We start from the raw sequence: 13411 nt of genomic DNA, 5'->3' as shown, positions 1-13411 counted from the left end.
TTCCAATCCGCACAAACCCCTCTCTGGCCTCCCCATGCCCACCAATTCTCACATCAAGGGCTTCCCAGATTTCCAGAAAGAACATCACTATTTTGTGGTAGCAGGAAAATGTGGAAATAGGTAGAAAATTTCAGAGCCATGTCAAGTCCTTTGTAGTTCACATTCATGTCAACATGGTAACAAAGAAAGAAGAAGAAAGATATGGGAGAAGTAGGAATGGGGGCTTTGGAAGACACCGACTAGAAAATGTATTCTCACCTCCTTTTTCCTTAAGTCTTACAGAAAATACAGGGATGCCACAGGTAAGGTGACAGCAGCCACCCTGGATAAGTAACATTAGTAGGTGGATGGCTTTATAAAAGGAGGAACAAGGAGTGAGACTAGGAATCAGCTGTCTTTCCAAGAAGACAGGAAAGAGGCATTTCACCCAGCCTCATCACTGGTGATTAATCAGTAGCAAGAAGAAAGACGCTTAGTACAACTTTTTTTTTTTAGTGAGGCAACTGGGGTTAAGTGACTTGCCTACGGTCACACAGCTAGTACGTGTTAAGTGTCTGAGGCCGGATTTGAACTCAGGTACTCCTGACTCCAGGGCCAGTGCTCTATTGACTGCGCCACCTAGTCGCCCCTTAGTTCAACTTTTTGAGATTTGTATATTAAGCATCTAGTCCTGGGTGACATCCGAATACCTGTCGTCATCCGAGGTTCCCTTTAGCCACTTAGTAACCACATAAAGTCTTGCCACAGTGCATAGCTTCCCCAGCACCGAAACAGAGGGGAGGCTGGCATAGCAGCAGCTAGCCAGAGACTACCCAAGGGGGCTTACCCGCTTCCTGGGGAAAACTCTCTTCTCACTTCGGCCCTGACGGGTGTCACTAGATAGCACGGGCCCGGCTGACAAGTTGGTCTCCATGTGCTCAGCCTTCTCAATGTCCAAGGCCTCAAATTTTTCAATTACCTGGGATCTCCTGTAAAAGAGAGAGGACACAGAAGGCACTGAATGCAAGAGGGGACATTTAGAGATTGGCCAAGACCAGCCTTGGCAGGGTCATTCAGAAGCTGACAATTCTTATAAGAAAGACTGGGACTTTGAGCATCTGTTCAACCCATAGTTCTATGCTGCACTTTGTGTATAAAAGGAGAGGGGGACAGAACACAAGGACAAAGAGAGCTTATTAAACCTGGCTCTGAGAAAGAACCTCATACACACTGAAATATCGTCAGATCAAGGAGAATTAAATGAACACCACAGTAGCCGGTTGTACAGAAAATACCCCTGCACTTTTCTCATTGCAGGGTTTTCATATCTAGCATTAGAAAACTGGTATATTTCCTCCTTTTTCACCACAGAGTGTCCTTGCCCCTCTTATTACATATGCAGCTTGGTCTGAAGCATAGAGACAGTTCTGAGCCCCTGCATATCACCCCACAATTTTTTTTTCACATCCTTTTTTGAACAAATGGGCCAGTGTTTGCTCACACATGCCAGCGCACATGCCTACACGCACATACACACATATTTTCAAATGTTTACAATCAAAAGGTAACCACCACCTTGCAGCAGGAAGGAAAAGATTCAGTTCCCAGTATTATTCATCATTTGATTATGACACTGGCTTAGCCTCCTGTTGTTCTTGGTTTAGCAAGAAAAAGGCCCACGAATTAACATTGTTTTTGCCAAACAGTAAAAAGGATCAAAACCAAATTAAAATAAAAACAAGCAAGTTGATTTCATGGGAGAGGGCTGGATGCGCCATCAAGTTGTCTACTGCTGGAGACTGAGATGAGATGGGAGCGAAGCAGGTGGAGTAAAGGCGGATAACGTCACACAGCAACACAGCAGGAGAAGGTGGAGAGGAACAAGACCTGAAAGAAAACAAGGCTGGAAAATGAATGAAGAGAAAAGATTTCTTCTTTAAAAAAAAAAAAGGCAACAAATCAAACTTATTCAAGGAATTCAAGACACAAAAAATCAAGGATCATCACTGAAAAAGGGGGAAAATTAACAAATCATAGCTCTAAGAGGTTAATCCCATTGATTGAAGCACATGAGGGGCTTCTGAAAGAACTTAATCAGCAGGTCTCTAAGCTTTTCTGTAGCTTCCCCAAATGGTCACAAGAGCTGGCATTCTCTGGGAATAGCTAATTCCACCTCCCTCCCCAAATATACCACCCTTTCAGTGTCACATCAGAGGAGAGAAATCACAAAAAGCTGGTTCTCGAGACTCATCTGGTGTATAGGGTGTTACTCTCTGCCCTCGCCAATTAAAGATCACTTGTCATATTCCCCACCAGCCTGGTCCCCACTCCCCCAGTTCACAAGGGCTATTTGGAGGACAAAGGACTAAAAGAATGCTGAGGAGAAGCTAAGGGACAGACTCCAAAATTCTCCTTGATTGACAGAGTTTTATTACATTCATTATGAACAAGAGACACAGAAAGGAATATAGTTGCCTCTAAGCCTTGACTCTAAAGGTTAACAGTGCCACAAGACACAGAAAATTAAAATTCAACCCTGAAATGAGGAAAAAAGGGGAGTAGTTGAAATTCTGGGACGGCCTCAGAAACCAGCTTATCTGTGGGGCAGGCTGGAGGCAGACACTTTCAGGACTTGCCATCTGAAGGCTGGAAGAATCCCATCATCTCTAAAGATGATGAGAAAGAGAAGAGACACGGCAAGCCATGCCCTAGTGCAAATCATGTTACATCTTTGCTAAATGAGGCATCTACAATATCCTGAATGCTTTTAGTGAGATGCTAATTAATCGCAATGCATTCAAAGGATTTTTACATTTGGTTTCTTGTTTAGAAGACTATTTTGTCCTATGGACATTAGAGTTACAGGAAAACCATTGGATGGCAGCAGTAGATCGCACCATCAGGACGACTGGGGATTTCTACAAAGAGGAGGCAAGAGATAGAGTAAACCATCTTAATAACATTGTATAATATTATTACACTTTATTATTATATTATGTAAGGTATGATTATATTATTAGTAGCACGTTAGCTACAATGCCCCTCTCTATGAGGACTTCTTTTTACAGACCAGTGCCGGGGGAATTGACACTGATTTTTAGACCCCCTACTCCTCTTCTGTTGCTGCTGCTTTCCTATAGTTAGAATTCAGCAGCTGCCCTGCCAAATGGGTCAAGCTCTACATCAGGCTTAAGGAATGAGAAGTTTTCAACTGAATGCTAAGCTCAGATAAGATTGGCTCTATAGATCAGCAGCAGGTTTGTCCCAGCTGGATCACCAAGAAATGAATTGCTGGCTGACAAATCAAGATGGGGGAAGGAGCTGATCAAAATATGGTGGGCTTTTCTAGAAATAGTGAATATGATTCAGAAAGCAGACAATATAATCGGGTTTCACCACGGACAGTCAGAAGCTGGTGTTACTCAAAACAAATCAGATCTAACACAACCGGGGACGAGAAAATGGATTCTTTGCAGTTGAGGAGCAGAGTTGGCAAGCATGCTGAATGAAAGCAAAGATATAAATTCTATCCCAAATCATTATGTGATCACTAAATTTCAAATGCATTATTCTAAAAGCAGCCAAGCCAAGCAGATATGCACCAAATGTTAATTCTCTGGTACGGTGCTAAACCAGGATTTTGCTAACCCCATTCAAAAACTGCCATCGATAGCCACCCTGCCTCAGGAAGCTGAGCTTCTCCACCACGTTTCCCAGCCCCATCTTTTAGGAGTGTGTGGGGGTTTTGTTTGTTTTGGGAGTTTTTGTGTGGCAATGAGGGTTAAGTGACTTGCCCAGAGTCACACAGCTAGTAAGTGTCAAGTGTCTGAGGCTGGATTTGAACTCAGGTCCTCCTGAATCCAGGGCCAGTGCTTTAGTCACTGTGCCACCTAGCTACCCCAGGAGTGTGTTTTTTCTAAAGCTAACCCAAGCCAAAAAAAGGAACTTATGAAATCCTGGTTCTGTTTCTAGAGGAATCAGTTTCACCTTGAATCCTTTTCCAGGAGACTGAGCAGAAACCCCACCATGGCCAACTCCCTGTGTCATTGCAGAGCAAGAGTGAGTGGATTCTCTCTCCCTCCCTTCATAAGAACAAGGCCCCCCTATCCTTGCATCCCTTCATCTAGTGCCTCAGTGACAGATGAACTAACAGCCCAGAGAGAAGGATGTTTACAACACACAACACAGGAAGGGACTCTTCCTGGTACCTGCACCATCAGGTCTCCAATACAGACCCCAGCCCAGACTCTAGTTTACTACCCTGTATTCAGGATCAGGTAGTTCTAGTCACACAATAAGTAGATCGAATACCAGAAGAGCTTCATCATACTGGTGAGGAAGTGCCTTGGCTTGATGACCTCAAGGACCTTGTTACAGTGAGATAAGTATGGTTTTCTGATTTCCAATTTGCTTTGGGTCTAGATAAACCAATCAAATGGGTTAACATATGTAAAGTGCTCTGCAAGCCTTAAAGCACTATATAAATACCATCTGCCAAGTTTCTTCCTTGTTTCCTCTTTTCCAGACATTTAGCAACCCTCCCTATACACAGTGACTGTTCTAGATAGTATTTTTTTTCAAGGACATTAAGTTCGTGTGTGACCTTTTGCAACCACTTCTCTAGGACTCAGATTCCTCCTCTGTAAAAAATGAGGGGGTTGATCAAGAGGATTTCATGGTCTCCTTCTAATATTCCATGATATTTAAACCAGGGAGCTTTTGATTATCTAGGGTTAAAGAGGAAAAAAAGCAGTACCCAGAGAACCAAAACACTCTCTAAATTCTCAACAGATTAGGCCCCAAATCCCTTGACACTCGAGGAATACCTTTGGCCACTGAAGACATCCATCTAACTATGAATTTTCAGTTTCTGGGCTTCCTGGCTCGTGTGAGGGTTTCCTCTGAAAAAGCATTTCATAATCCTACACAGTGAGATCACTCACTGCTTTCTGGTCAACAAGGGCAAGAGTGGCAGCTTCAGCACTCAAGTCTCTCCACGGAACACCACGGAACACCACAGAACACCACAGAACCCTACCTCAGTTCCAAACCAGGGCCTGGCCACTTTTGGAGCCCAGGTGAGTTCTTGTTTCCTAGCCAACCTGGAAACCAAGGAGCAAGGCTTCCACAGAGGCAGACCACAGAAGGGGAGAAGGGGTTTCCTTAACCTTTAGAAAGCAAGAAAACCTACTTCACTTTAATGAAGATGTACGAGGAAGAGGAGAGGATGGCAAGTCGCTCCAATTCCATCTCCATCCAATAAGACAGGATCACCAACTGAATGGTGTTCATAGCAATAAGGTCTCAGATAAGAAAGGTTTCAATTCACAGTCCTAAACCATCTGAGACTTCCAGGTAGACGTCAACTGGGCAGTTTTATGGATTTTCAGGGCTGGAAGATTACCTGGGTATGAATCCCTTCCTCTTCTAACATTTGTATGAGTGACCTTGGAAATGTCACTTAACTACCTTTGGCCTCAGTTTCCTGATCTGTAATGGTTAAGTGACTTGCTCAGGGTCACACAGCCTGTACGTGTCTGAGGCTGGATTTGAATCAAGGTCCTCCTGATTCTAGTATCAGCACATTATCTGCTGTCCCACTTATCTGTAAAATGCTGCCCTTTATCTGTAAAATGAGGGGTAAATAGAGGCCCAGAGAGGCAAGGCGAGTTGCCCTCTAAGGTCCTACAATGAACCAGTGTCGGTTAAGACCTGAACACAGATCTCTGGATATCTAGTCCAGGACTGTCCATTTCACTAAGAAAGAAAACCCAGTACCCTTCAATGTTGCTGGGCAGTACCCTTTGCTTCTTTTTCTGCCACTAGTTTTCATGGGATCCAGTGGCTCACCTCAAACCAGGCAAGCCCCACAGACAGCTTCTGAAAAGCTGGGTGCAGCGGCACCAAAATGAGACACTGGTTAGTGGCCACAGGGGAAAACCTCTTGCCAGATGACCTGAGACCCGAGGCAATAAAAGAATCCTGGGCTAGATGAACTGCTTAAGTTTAGGAGCTGGTCAATGGATGGCAGCATGCAATCTGCCTGTATGCATTTTAGCATCAGGAATGCAGGAGGTTCAGTGTAAGAGGGGAAAGATTCCCTGCAAGCTCTGAGCCAGGCAGCAAAGGAAGAGTCTGCTCCCCCTGTGGAGCCCCTTTTACCCCCTCCTTACCTCCTTTGGTTGCCAAACAGACGAGCCACCTCCTCCCTGCCAGGGCTGCGGGCCCGAGTCCTGCGCTCCAGCCGCCTTCTCTCCACCTGGAAGGCCTCTCGATTACTGATCCGGATGGCCTTAGGCACGTCGGCTAGAGTGGTGTACTGCCTGCTGGCTTTAAAGGCAAATAGGCGCCCCGGTTTCTCTGCTTCCCTCCCCCCAGCACCGCTGGAGTCCGTGTGGGTGGGGTGCCGACTTGCTGAATCCAAGGAGTTCAGGGAGATGCTGTAGACTATTCGACCGGCAGCCTGGGGACCTGGGGAAGAAAAGGGGCGGCCATGCTCCTGGAAAGGTGTTTCTGGGTAACTATACCTGTTATTGGGGATGCTGGGGCTGGGAGGGGATGGTGGTGGTGGCAACTGCTGCTCTTCTGCCTTCAGGTCTTGCTTTGTCTTCTCCAGGGAAAAGTAGCCACTTTCCACTCTGGCCTTCCGTCCACAGTCTACTCGGTCACCATTCATGGTGCTCTCCTCTGAGAGAGGGAAGAGAGGAATGGGGGTGGGGGAAAGCAGAAAGAGAAGGAGGGACAGAGAGGGCATGTACTGAGCTTGGAGGCCATTTACTATTTCAAAGAATTCTAATGGAGCCAGGATTTTGTAAAGGGTGCTTAGAAAACAAGCAGCACACATGCTCTCCAGCCTCCACAGTTCTTTACCTACCATTTCTCTCTTCCGATTCTCTTTTCAACTCTCAAAAAGTTTTCAAAAGCTGACAGCTCCACTGCCCCACTCCCTCCTGCTGCCTCCTTAACCCCTGAAAATCTGGCCACTGTGCATCATTCCATTGACACTGCTTTAAGGCCGGCGGCCATGGCCCCACTCTCCTTGACCTCCACTGCTCCTGAGGCGGCTGGCACCCTTCTCTTCCGTGACCAGCTTGAGACATGGCTCTCCTAGTTCTTCATCACTGGCCACTCTCTCTTCATGGCCTCTGCTGGCTGCTCGGCATCCTCCCAACTCCTCAAGGGGGGTTTCCCCTTTGCTCCCTTCTCTTCCCTCTTGACTTTCCTTTGACAATCTTGGCTCTTCCCTCATGTGACCATCTCCTTCGCTGTAACAACCTCAACTACTGTCTGTCTCCACATCGATTATTCTAAGACAGACATACCTACCCCATGATCTCTGTTCTGAGCTCCGAACCTACAACTCAAGTTGCTTTCAAGACATCCTCACCCAGATGTTTCACCAGCACCTTAAACTCTACATGTCTGAAATGGACCTCCTGACCTCTTCTCCCAAACTCGTCCTTCTTTATACTCTTCTTCCTGGAGCAACGCCATGCATCCCCTCACCCATGTTCTCAGTCTTGGTTCTGACTGATTCACCTTCCGTCACTGATCTAATCAGTTATGAAGGCCAGGTGCTTCCATCTCAAACATCTCTGACATCAGTCCCTTCCCCTTTCTTTTTCTCCTCCACATCTTGGGTCCTCACCAGTGCCCATCTGGAATATTATTATACTCTCCTAATAGGCGTTTCTTCTTCAACCTTCTGCCTTCCCTAAACTGATCCTTCATTCTGTTGCTTAAATAATCTTTCTAGTCAGATTAATCCACCATTCATGGCTCCCTACTGCCTACTAAGTTCAAACTTATGCTCAGCATTCAAAGTCCTTCACAGACTTTCAACAATCTACATTTCTAGCCTTACCCCCTATTCTTACTCTCCATACATTCTGTACTTAAAAATGGTTTTTCTTTTGTTGTGTGTCCTCCAAATGTATCTTACACCTTCTCTTTTTTTTTTTTGTTTGTTTGTTTTGCGGGGCAATGAGGGTTAAGTGACTTGCCCAGGGTCACACAGCAAGTAAGTGTCAGGTGTCTGAGGTCAGATTTGAACTCAGGTCCTCCTGAATCCAGGACTGGTGCTTTATCCACTGCGCCACCTAGCTGCCCCACACCTTCTCACTTCTGCTCACACCATCTGATATCCCTGAAATACTGTTCCTCTACCTCTTCACTATCACTTCCTATCCATCCTTTAAAAGCCAACTCTACTGCTCCCTCCTTCCCTAAATCATGGCTGATGCCTTCTAGTCAATAGCAACCTTTTCCCTCAGAGACTACATGATACTATGTTTTGCATCTCCCCAGTACACTCATGCACTACTGCATGCTATAGTTGTCTGTGTTTTGGTCTTATTCTCTTATTAGGCAATGAAAGTAGAGATCTTGTTTAAAGGCTAGCTCTTCTCTAGAATGCATTACAGGTCACTACATTCTAATGGCTGCTAATTAGAATTTGTTTGTTTGTTTTTTTGTTTTCAGGGCAGTGGGGGTTAAGTGACTTGCCCAAGGTCACACAGCTAGTAAGTGTCAAGTGTCTGAGGCCAGAGTTGAACTCAGGAACTCCTGAATCCAGGGCCGGTGCTTTATCCACTGTGCCACCTAGCCGCCCCTTAATTAGAATTTTTTTTAATAAATTCACCACTAGTAGTCAGAGTGGACAATTTCTGTGGCCCCATCTATCAGACTACCATCTGCCTATCTTCTCTGTCAGAGAATTATTTTGCCAAATCTTTCCAGAGGGTAAGAGGCCTAGGCAATATACTGTCACTTTTCTCTAATGTTATCATCACTTAGTTTTCTGAATCAATGTTTGATACACATGGTCTGATGCCTCAGAATACTAGGCTTTTGACCCAGAAGATCTAGGTTTGAATGCTACCTCTGATGCTTGTCAGCTGTGTAACTGAGGACAGTCACTTGATCTCTCAGAATATCAGTTTTTTCATCTGTAAAAAGGGTATAATGCTTTCACATGTCTATCCCATAAAGTTGTGGGGAGGCTGAGATGACAAAGTACTTCACAAACATAAAGCACTTTGCAAACTTTAAAGACCTATATGTCAGCAGTTATTCTTATTTTCTTGGAAATTACGTCCGTCTTCCAAAATTCATAGGATCTGAGAGTTGAGGGTTAACGTAAAAAAGTCAAATAGCACATGGCCAAGCATAAGTGCCTGGGGTGCTCCAATGGAGATTTCCCATGAGTCTGACCATCCCCCCAGTCCTGTCACTCCATTACTGTCCAGTCCACATCTCTCCATCTTCTCTGCAGGAAAAGTGACAGTCATGACATATGTCCATTGTACCCTACACTGGCCAAGTTTGAATGGACACTGATGCCCATGTGGGAAACTGTGCAAAGTCATCCTCCTCTTCCAGCATCATCTAAGTTACTTTTATCATTTTAAGACTGGATATTGAGGAGTGGGCAGCGAGGCAGTGCAGTGGATAAAAGCCACAAACCGTGGCCCTGGATTCAGGAGGAGCTGAGGTCAAATCCGGCCTCAGACACTTGACACTTACTAGCTGTGTGACCCTGGGCAAGTCACTTAACCCTCACTGCCCTGGGGGAAAAAAAAAGAGAGATCTCTTTTTTTTTTAAGTTACAGTTCCCAGCAAAGCCCATCATGGAGAGAAAAGAAAAGAAGGAAGGATCATATATATGGATTCAGGGAGTTACTGGGAGAGAAGCAGGATCCTCCATCTTACCACTGGTTCTGAGGAATAGCCTTGCTAAATCTTAGTTTGGATCCAAACAAATGACAGATTCATATTCAAAAGCTTGCTTGCTACTTATTAACCATGGGACCCACATCAGCCTAGTTTCTGAGAATTCAAGAAGGTCAATGTTTAGTGCTCAACTCTGCTTTGGGAAGTCCACCTCAACTTTCCTTCATCATGGAAAAAAAGTAAGGTTGGTAAAGAATACTGGACCAGTTATCAGTACACTTGGGTTCCACTCCTAACTTGACCAAAACATGGTGGTCAGAAGCTAGTTCCTTAACTTCTCTGGGCTCCTGTTTTCTCCTGTATAAAAGAATGGTACTGCACTAGCTGATCTCTAGTTTCTTTTAAGTAACATTCTAAGGTTTTAGGAAGCTACAAAAATTGACTCAGTTAAGTTGCTTTTTTGGGGAAAGGAACAGTTTGAAGACTACAAGTTCATATCACAAGTGAGAACCTTTTCCAATCAATTCTATTTCCCAAACAGCTAGATGGAAATGCATGCTCTATTTGCACTTGTTTGTTTTCATTTGGTGAAAATAGAAACTAAGTGAATTCACAGGAATGTCATTTTCAAACCTAATTCTGTTTCTGATGCAGGACCTGGGCCTACACTACCCAAGCCAGATAAACAATTAATACAATTTTCCTGATAATTGAGACAAAGCCCCACTTTTACCTGAAATATCTGGGATAATCCTAATTATCTATTTTATCTTTAATGATATGGATCAAGTGTGTCTTACCTTCTTTGTTTTCCAGCCCAGGTTCTTTCAATGGGCTGGCTGGGAGGACTTGACTTGATCCCGAACTTGGTACTGGGCTAAGGGTATTCCCATCTGGCTGGTCCTTGGCCCTTATCTCCTCCTGCCAGAGTGTAGACTTTGTGGTTGGGATTTTTTCTGCACTCGGAATGTTGCTGCTGGTGACAGCCATTTTGGCAGGGCCAGGCTCCTATGGGAGAAAGACAGAAGTTTTCAGTGGGGTAGATCCCCTTTGGAGGATCAAGGGGTATTTTGTTTCAAATTACTTTAAAATTATGAAGGCTTTGACTTTGTACATCTGGAATCATTCTGTCTTAAAGTTCTGGCAGGATTAAAACCTAAGAGAGCAAAAAGGTACCCAAGAGGCTTAGAGGGACAAAACTGAAACAGTGACCTAGTAAAGTTTTTTCTATATGCCTTATCTTCAAATAGGACAGTCTTCCTAGAGCAGAAAACCAAAGTATGAAAGGAATCAAATTATAGATAATACCAATATCATGAATAATTACTTAGAACTTATCATTCCTAGAGCTTTGGGGCGGGGGAGTGGGGGGCGGGAGGGGGCAGAGAAGAGAAGGGTGCCAATTTCCTCCCCCACCCCACAAGGATCTTGTTCAAATTCACAGGACAATTAGACACATAAAAAGGCACCAGGACAGGAGGTGCCACATTCTCAGAAGCCTCAACTCATCCCCTAAACCAAATTGCTCATTTTTAAATTCCTGCTCTTGATTCAAGAGGACCTGAGTTCAAATCCAGCCTCAGACACTTGACACTTACTAGCTCTGTGACCCTGGGCAAGTCACTTAACCCTCATTGCCTTGCAAACAAAAAAACAACAAAAAAACAACAAAAAATTCCTGTTCTTTATACAGGTCACATAGGATAATGCTACAGATCACTAACTGTAAAAGAAATGCAGATGAGAAGGATGAGGTTTTACCTCACACTCATCAAACCAGCTGATGAAACATAAAGGAGTTAGTGTTCAAAGAGCTGGAGGAAAACAAAGACATTAACATGCTGCTGGTGGAACTAGGGATTGTTAAAAAAAAAACAAAACACAACATTGTGGAAAACAGAAATTGGGGGGGGGGGGGGAGAGACAGCTAGGTGGCTCAGTGGATAAAGCACCGGCCCTGGATTCAGGAAGACCTGAGTTCCAATCCAGCCTCAGACACTTGACACTTACTAGCTGTGTGACCCTGAGCAAGTCACTTAACCCCAATTGCCTATGACCCTGGGCAAGTTACTTAACCTCAACTGCCTTACTCCCTCCCCCCAAAAATAGAAATGGGGGGCGGGTCACTGAACCATACATTAGCAGCTCTTCAGGCCACATGCTGACTTAGTCTTAAGACATAATATCATCTGGGTTTTACGGGAGTTTTACTTATTTTGTTAAATATCTCCCAATTACATTTTTACGTGCTTTGGGACACTCAGCATGTCTTACACCTCTGATCTAGTCCAACCTAGTCCCTCCCAAAAAATCCCCACTATCCTGTGCTCCATAAATGGACATCCAGCCTTGGCTTGAAGAGCATCAAAGAGGGGAAAGCACACATCTAGAGGTGGCCCCTTCCATGTTTGGATAGTGCTAATTGTAAGGAAGTTTTTCCTGACACCAAGCCTCAATTTGATTCGTCGCCATTTTTAGAGCAAAGAGAAAAGGTCTAATCTCTCCTCCACAAGAAAGCCCTTCAAATACTTAAAGATGACTATTATGTCCCCCTCCCCCTATGAATCTTCTTTTCATCAAGCTAAACATTCCCATTTCCTTTCATTGATCCTATATAACATGATCACCCTCCTATGGACAATACCCACCTTATCAGTATCCTTAAAACTTAAAGTCAGGTTCTAGTGGGCAGCCATGGGCAGAATACAGGGGTATTATCACCTTCCTTTTCCTGGAAGCTATGCTTCTGCATTAAGAGATTGCCCCACCAAACAACAACAACAACAACAAAAACCACAATAAAGATGATGATAATGGTCAAAGGATTCAAACTTAAATGGAAATTTAAAAATATAATCCTAAAAAACTTAGCAAAGAACAAGTCATAGAAAAACAAGAGATAATTTCATAGAAGAATATAGAAACAATGAGACAAGATATCAAAACTTGTTGAATGTAGCCAAAGCATTCCTTAGAAGAAAAATTTTATCTCTAAACATCAAACGGGTCAGTGAATTGAGGAAGACAAAACTAGAAAAGTAACTATAAAAACAAAACACAAGATAGAAATTTTGATAATTGAGATATATTTAAAGGTGAAAGCAAAATTGAATTGGGATAAAACCCTAGGAGCTTAAAAAAATTATTAACTAATCTTATTTTTAAGAGGAAAACCAAATTGAAAATATCAAAATAAAAAATGCTTCACAAAATATTAGGATGAAGTAAATCATTATAAATGGTTGACCAATTATATGCCAACAAACCTATTATCTTAAGTGAAATGGATGAAAATCTAACATATCCAGATTAACAGCACAAGAAACAGAGAATTTAAATAACCAAATCTCATTAAAAGAAAACTCCCAAAGAAAAGAACCCCAGGACCAGATGATTTCTAAAAGTGAATTTTATGAAACCTTCAAAGATGATATCAATATTAAATTGTTTACAAAAATAAGAAAGGGTATCAAATACCTTCTATGAGGTAAACATGGTCCTGATACCTTAACAAGGAAAAACAACAACTATAGACTAATATCTCTGGTGAATATTGAAGCAAAAATACTGACTAAAATATTAGCTAAGAGGCTACTACAACACATTCAAAAGATTATACACTCTGTTCTGGTTGGACATATATCAAGAATACAGTATCAGTATCAGGGAAAATATAAATATAACTACAATGTATTAATTTTAAAATCAAAGTCTTGTAATTTTATTAATAGATGCTGAAAAGATCTTGGACAAAATACAA

At 43.2% G+C, this 13411-nt stretch overlaps 1 protein-coding gene across 9 annotated transcripts in view; it reads right to left on the bottom strand.

The window, feature by feature from the left end:
* Nucleotides 1-13411, bottom strand: part of LOC122732845 (myosin phosphatase Rho interacting protein) — a 252893-nt gene that overhangs the window by 60717 nt on the left and 178765 nt on the right. For 8 of the 9 annotated variants that reach the window (XM_043973281.1, XM_043973272.1, XM_043973256.1 and 5 more), the window contains exons 6-8: nucleotides 10452-10659; nucleotides 6507-6666; nucleotides 827-968 (exon numbers count right to left, since the gene is read on the bottom strand). In XM_043973281.1, the coding sequence (XP_043829216.1) occupies nucleotides 827-968; nucleotides 6507-6666; nucleotides 10452-10659 (510 nt within the window). Of the gene's footprint in view, nucleotides 1-826; nucleotides 969-6152; nucleotides 6667-10451; nucleotides 10660-13411 lie in introns of all 9 variants that reach the window. The other variant, XM_043973249.1, reaches the window with a different exon arrangement.

The sequence above is a fragment of the Dromiciops gliroides genome, chromosome 1 (genome assembly GCF_019393635.1).
Source record: "Dromiciops gliroides isolate mDroGli1 chromosome 1, mDroGli1.pri, whole genome shotgun sequence".
Classification (NCBI taxonomy): Eukaryota; Metazoa; Chordata; class Mammalia; order Microbiotheria; family Microbiotheriidae; genus Dromiciops; species Dromiciops gliroides.
This window is presented reverse-complemented; position numbering and strand designations above follow the sequence as displayed.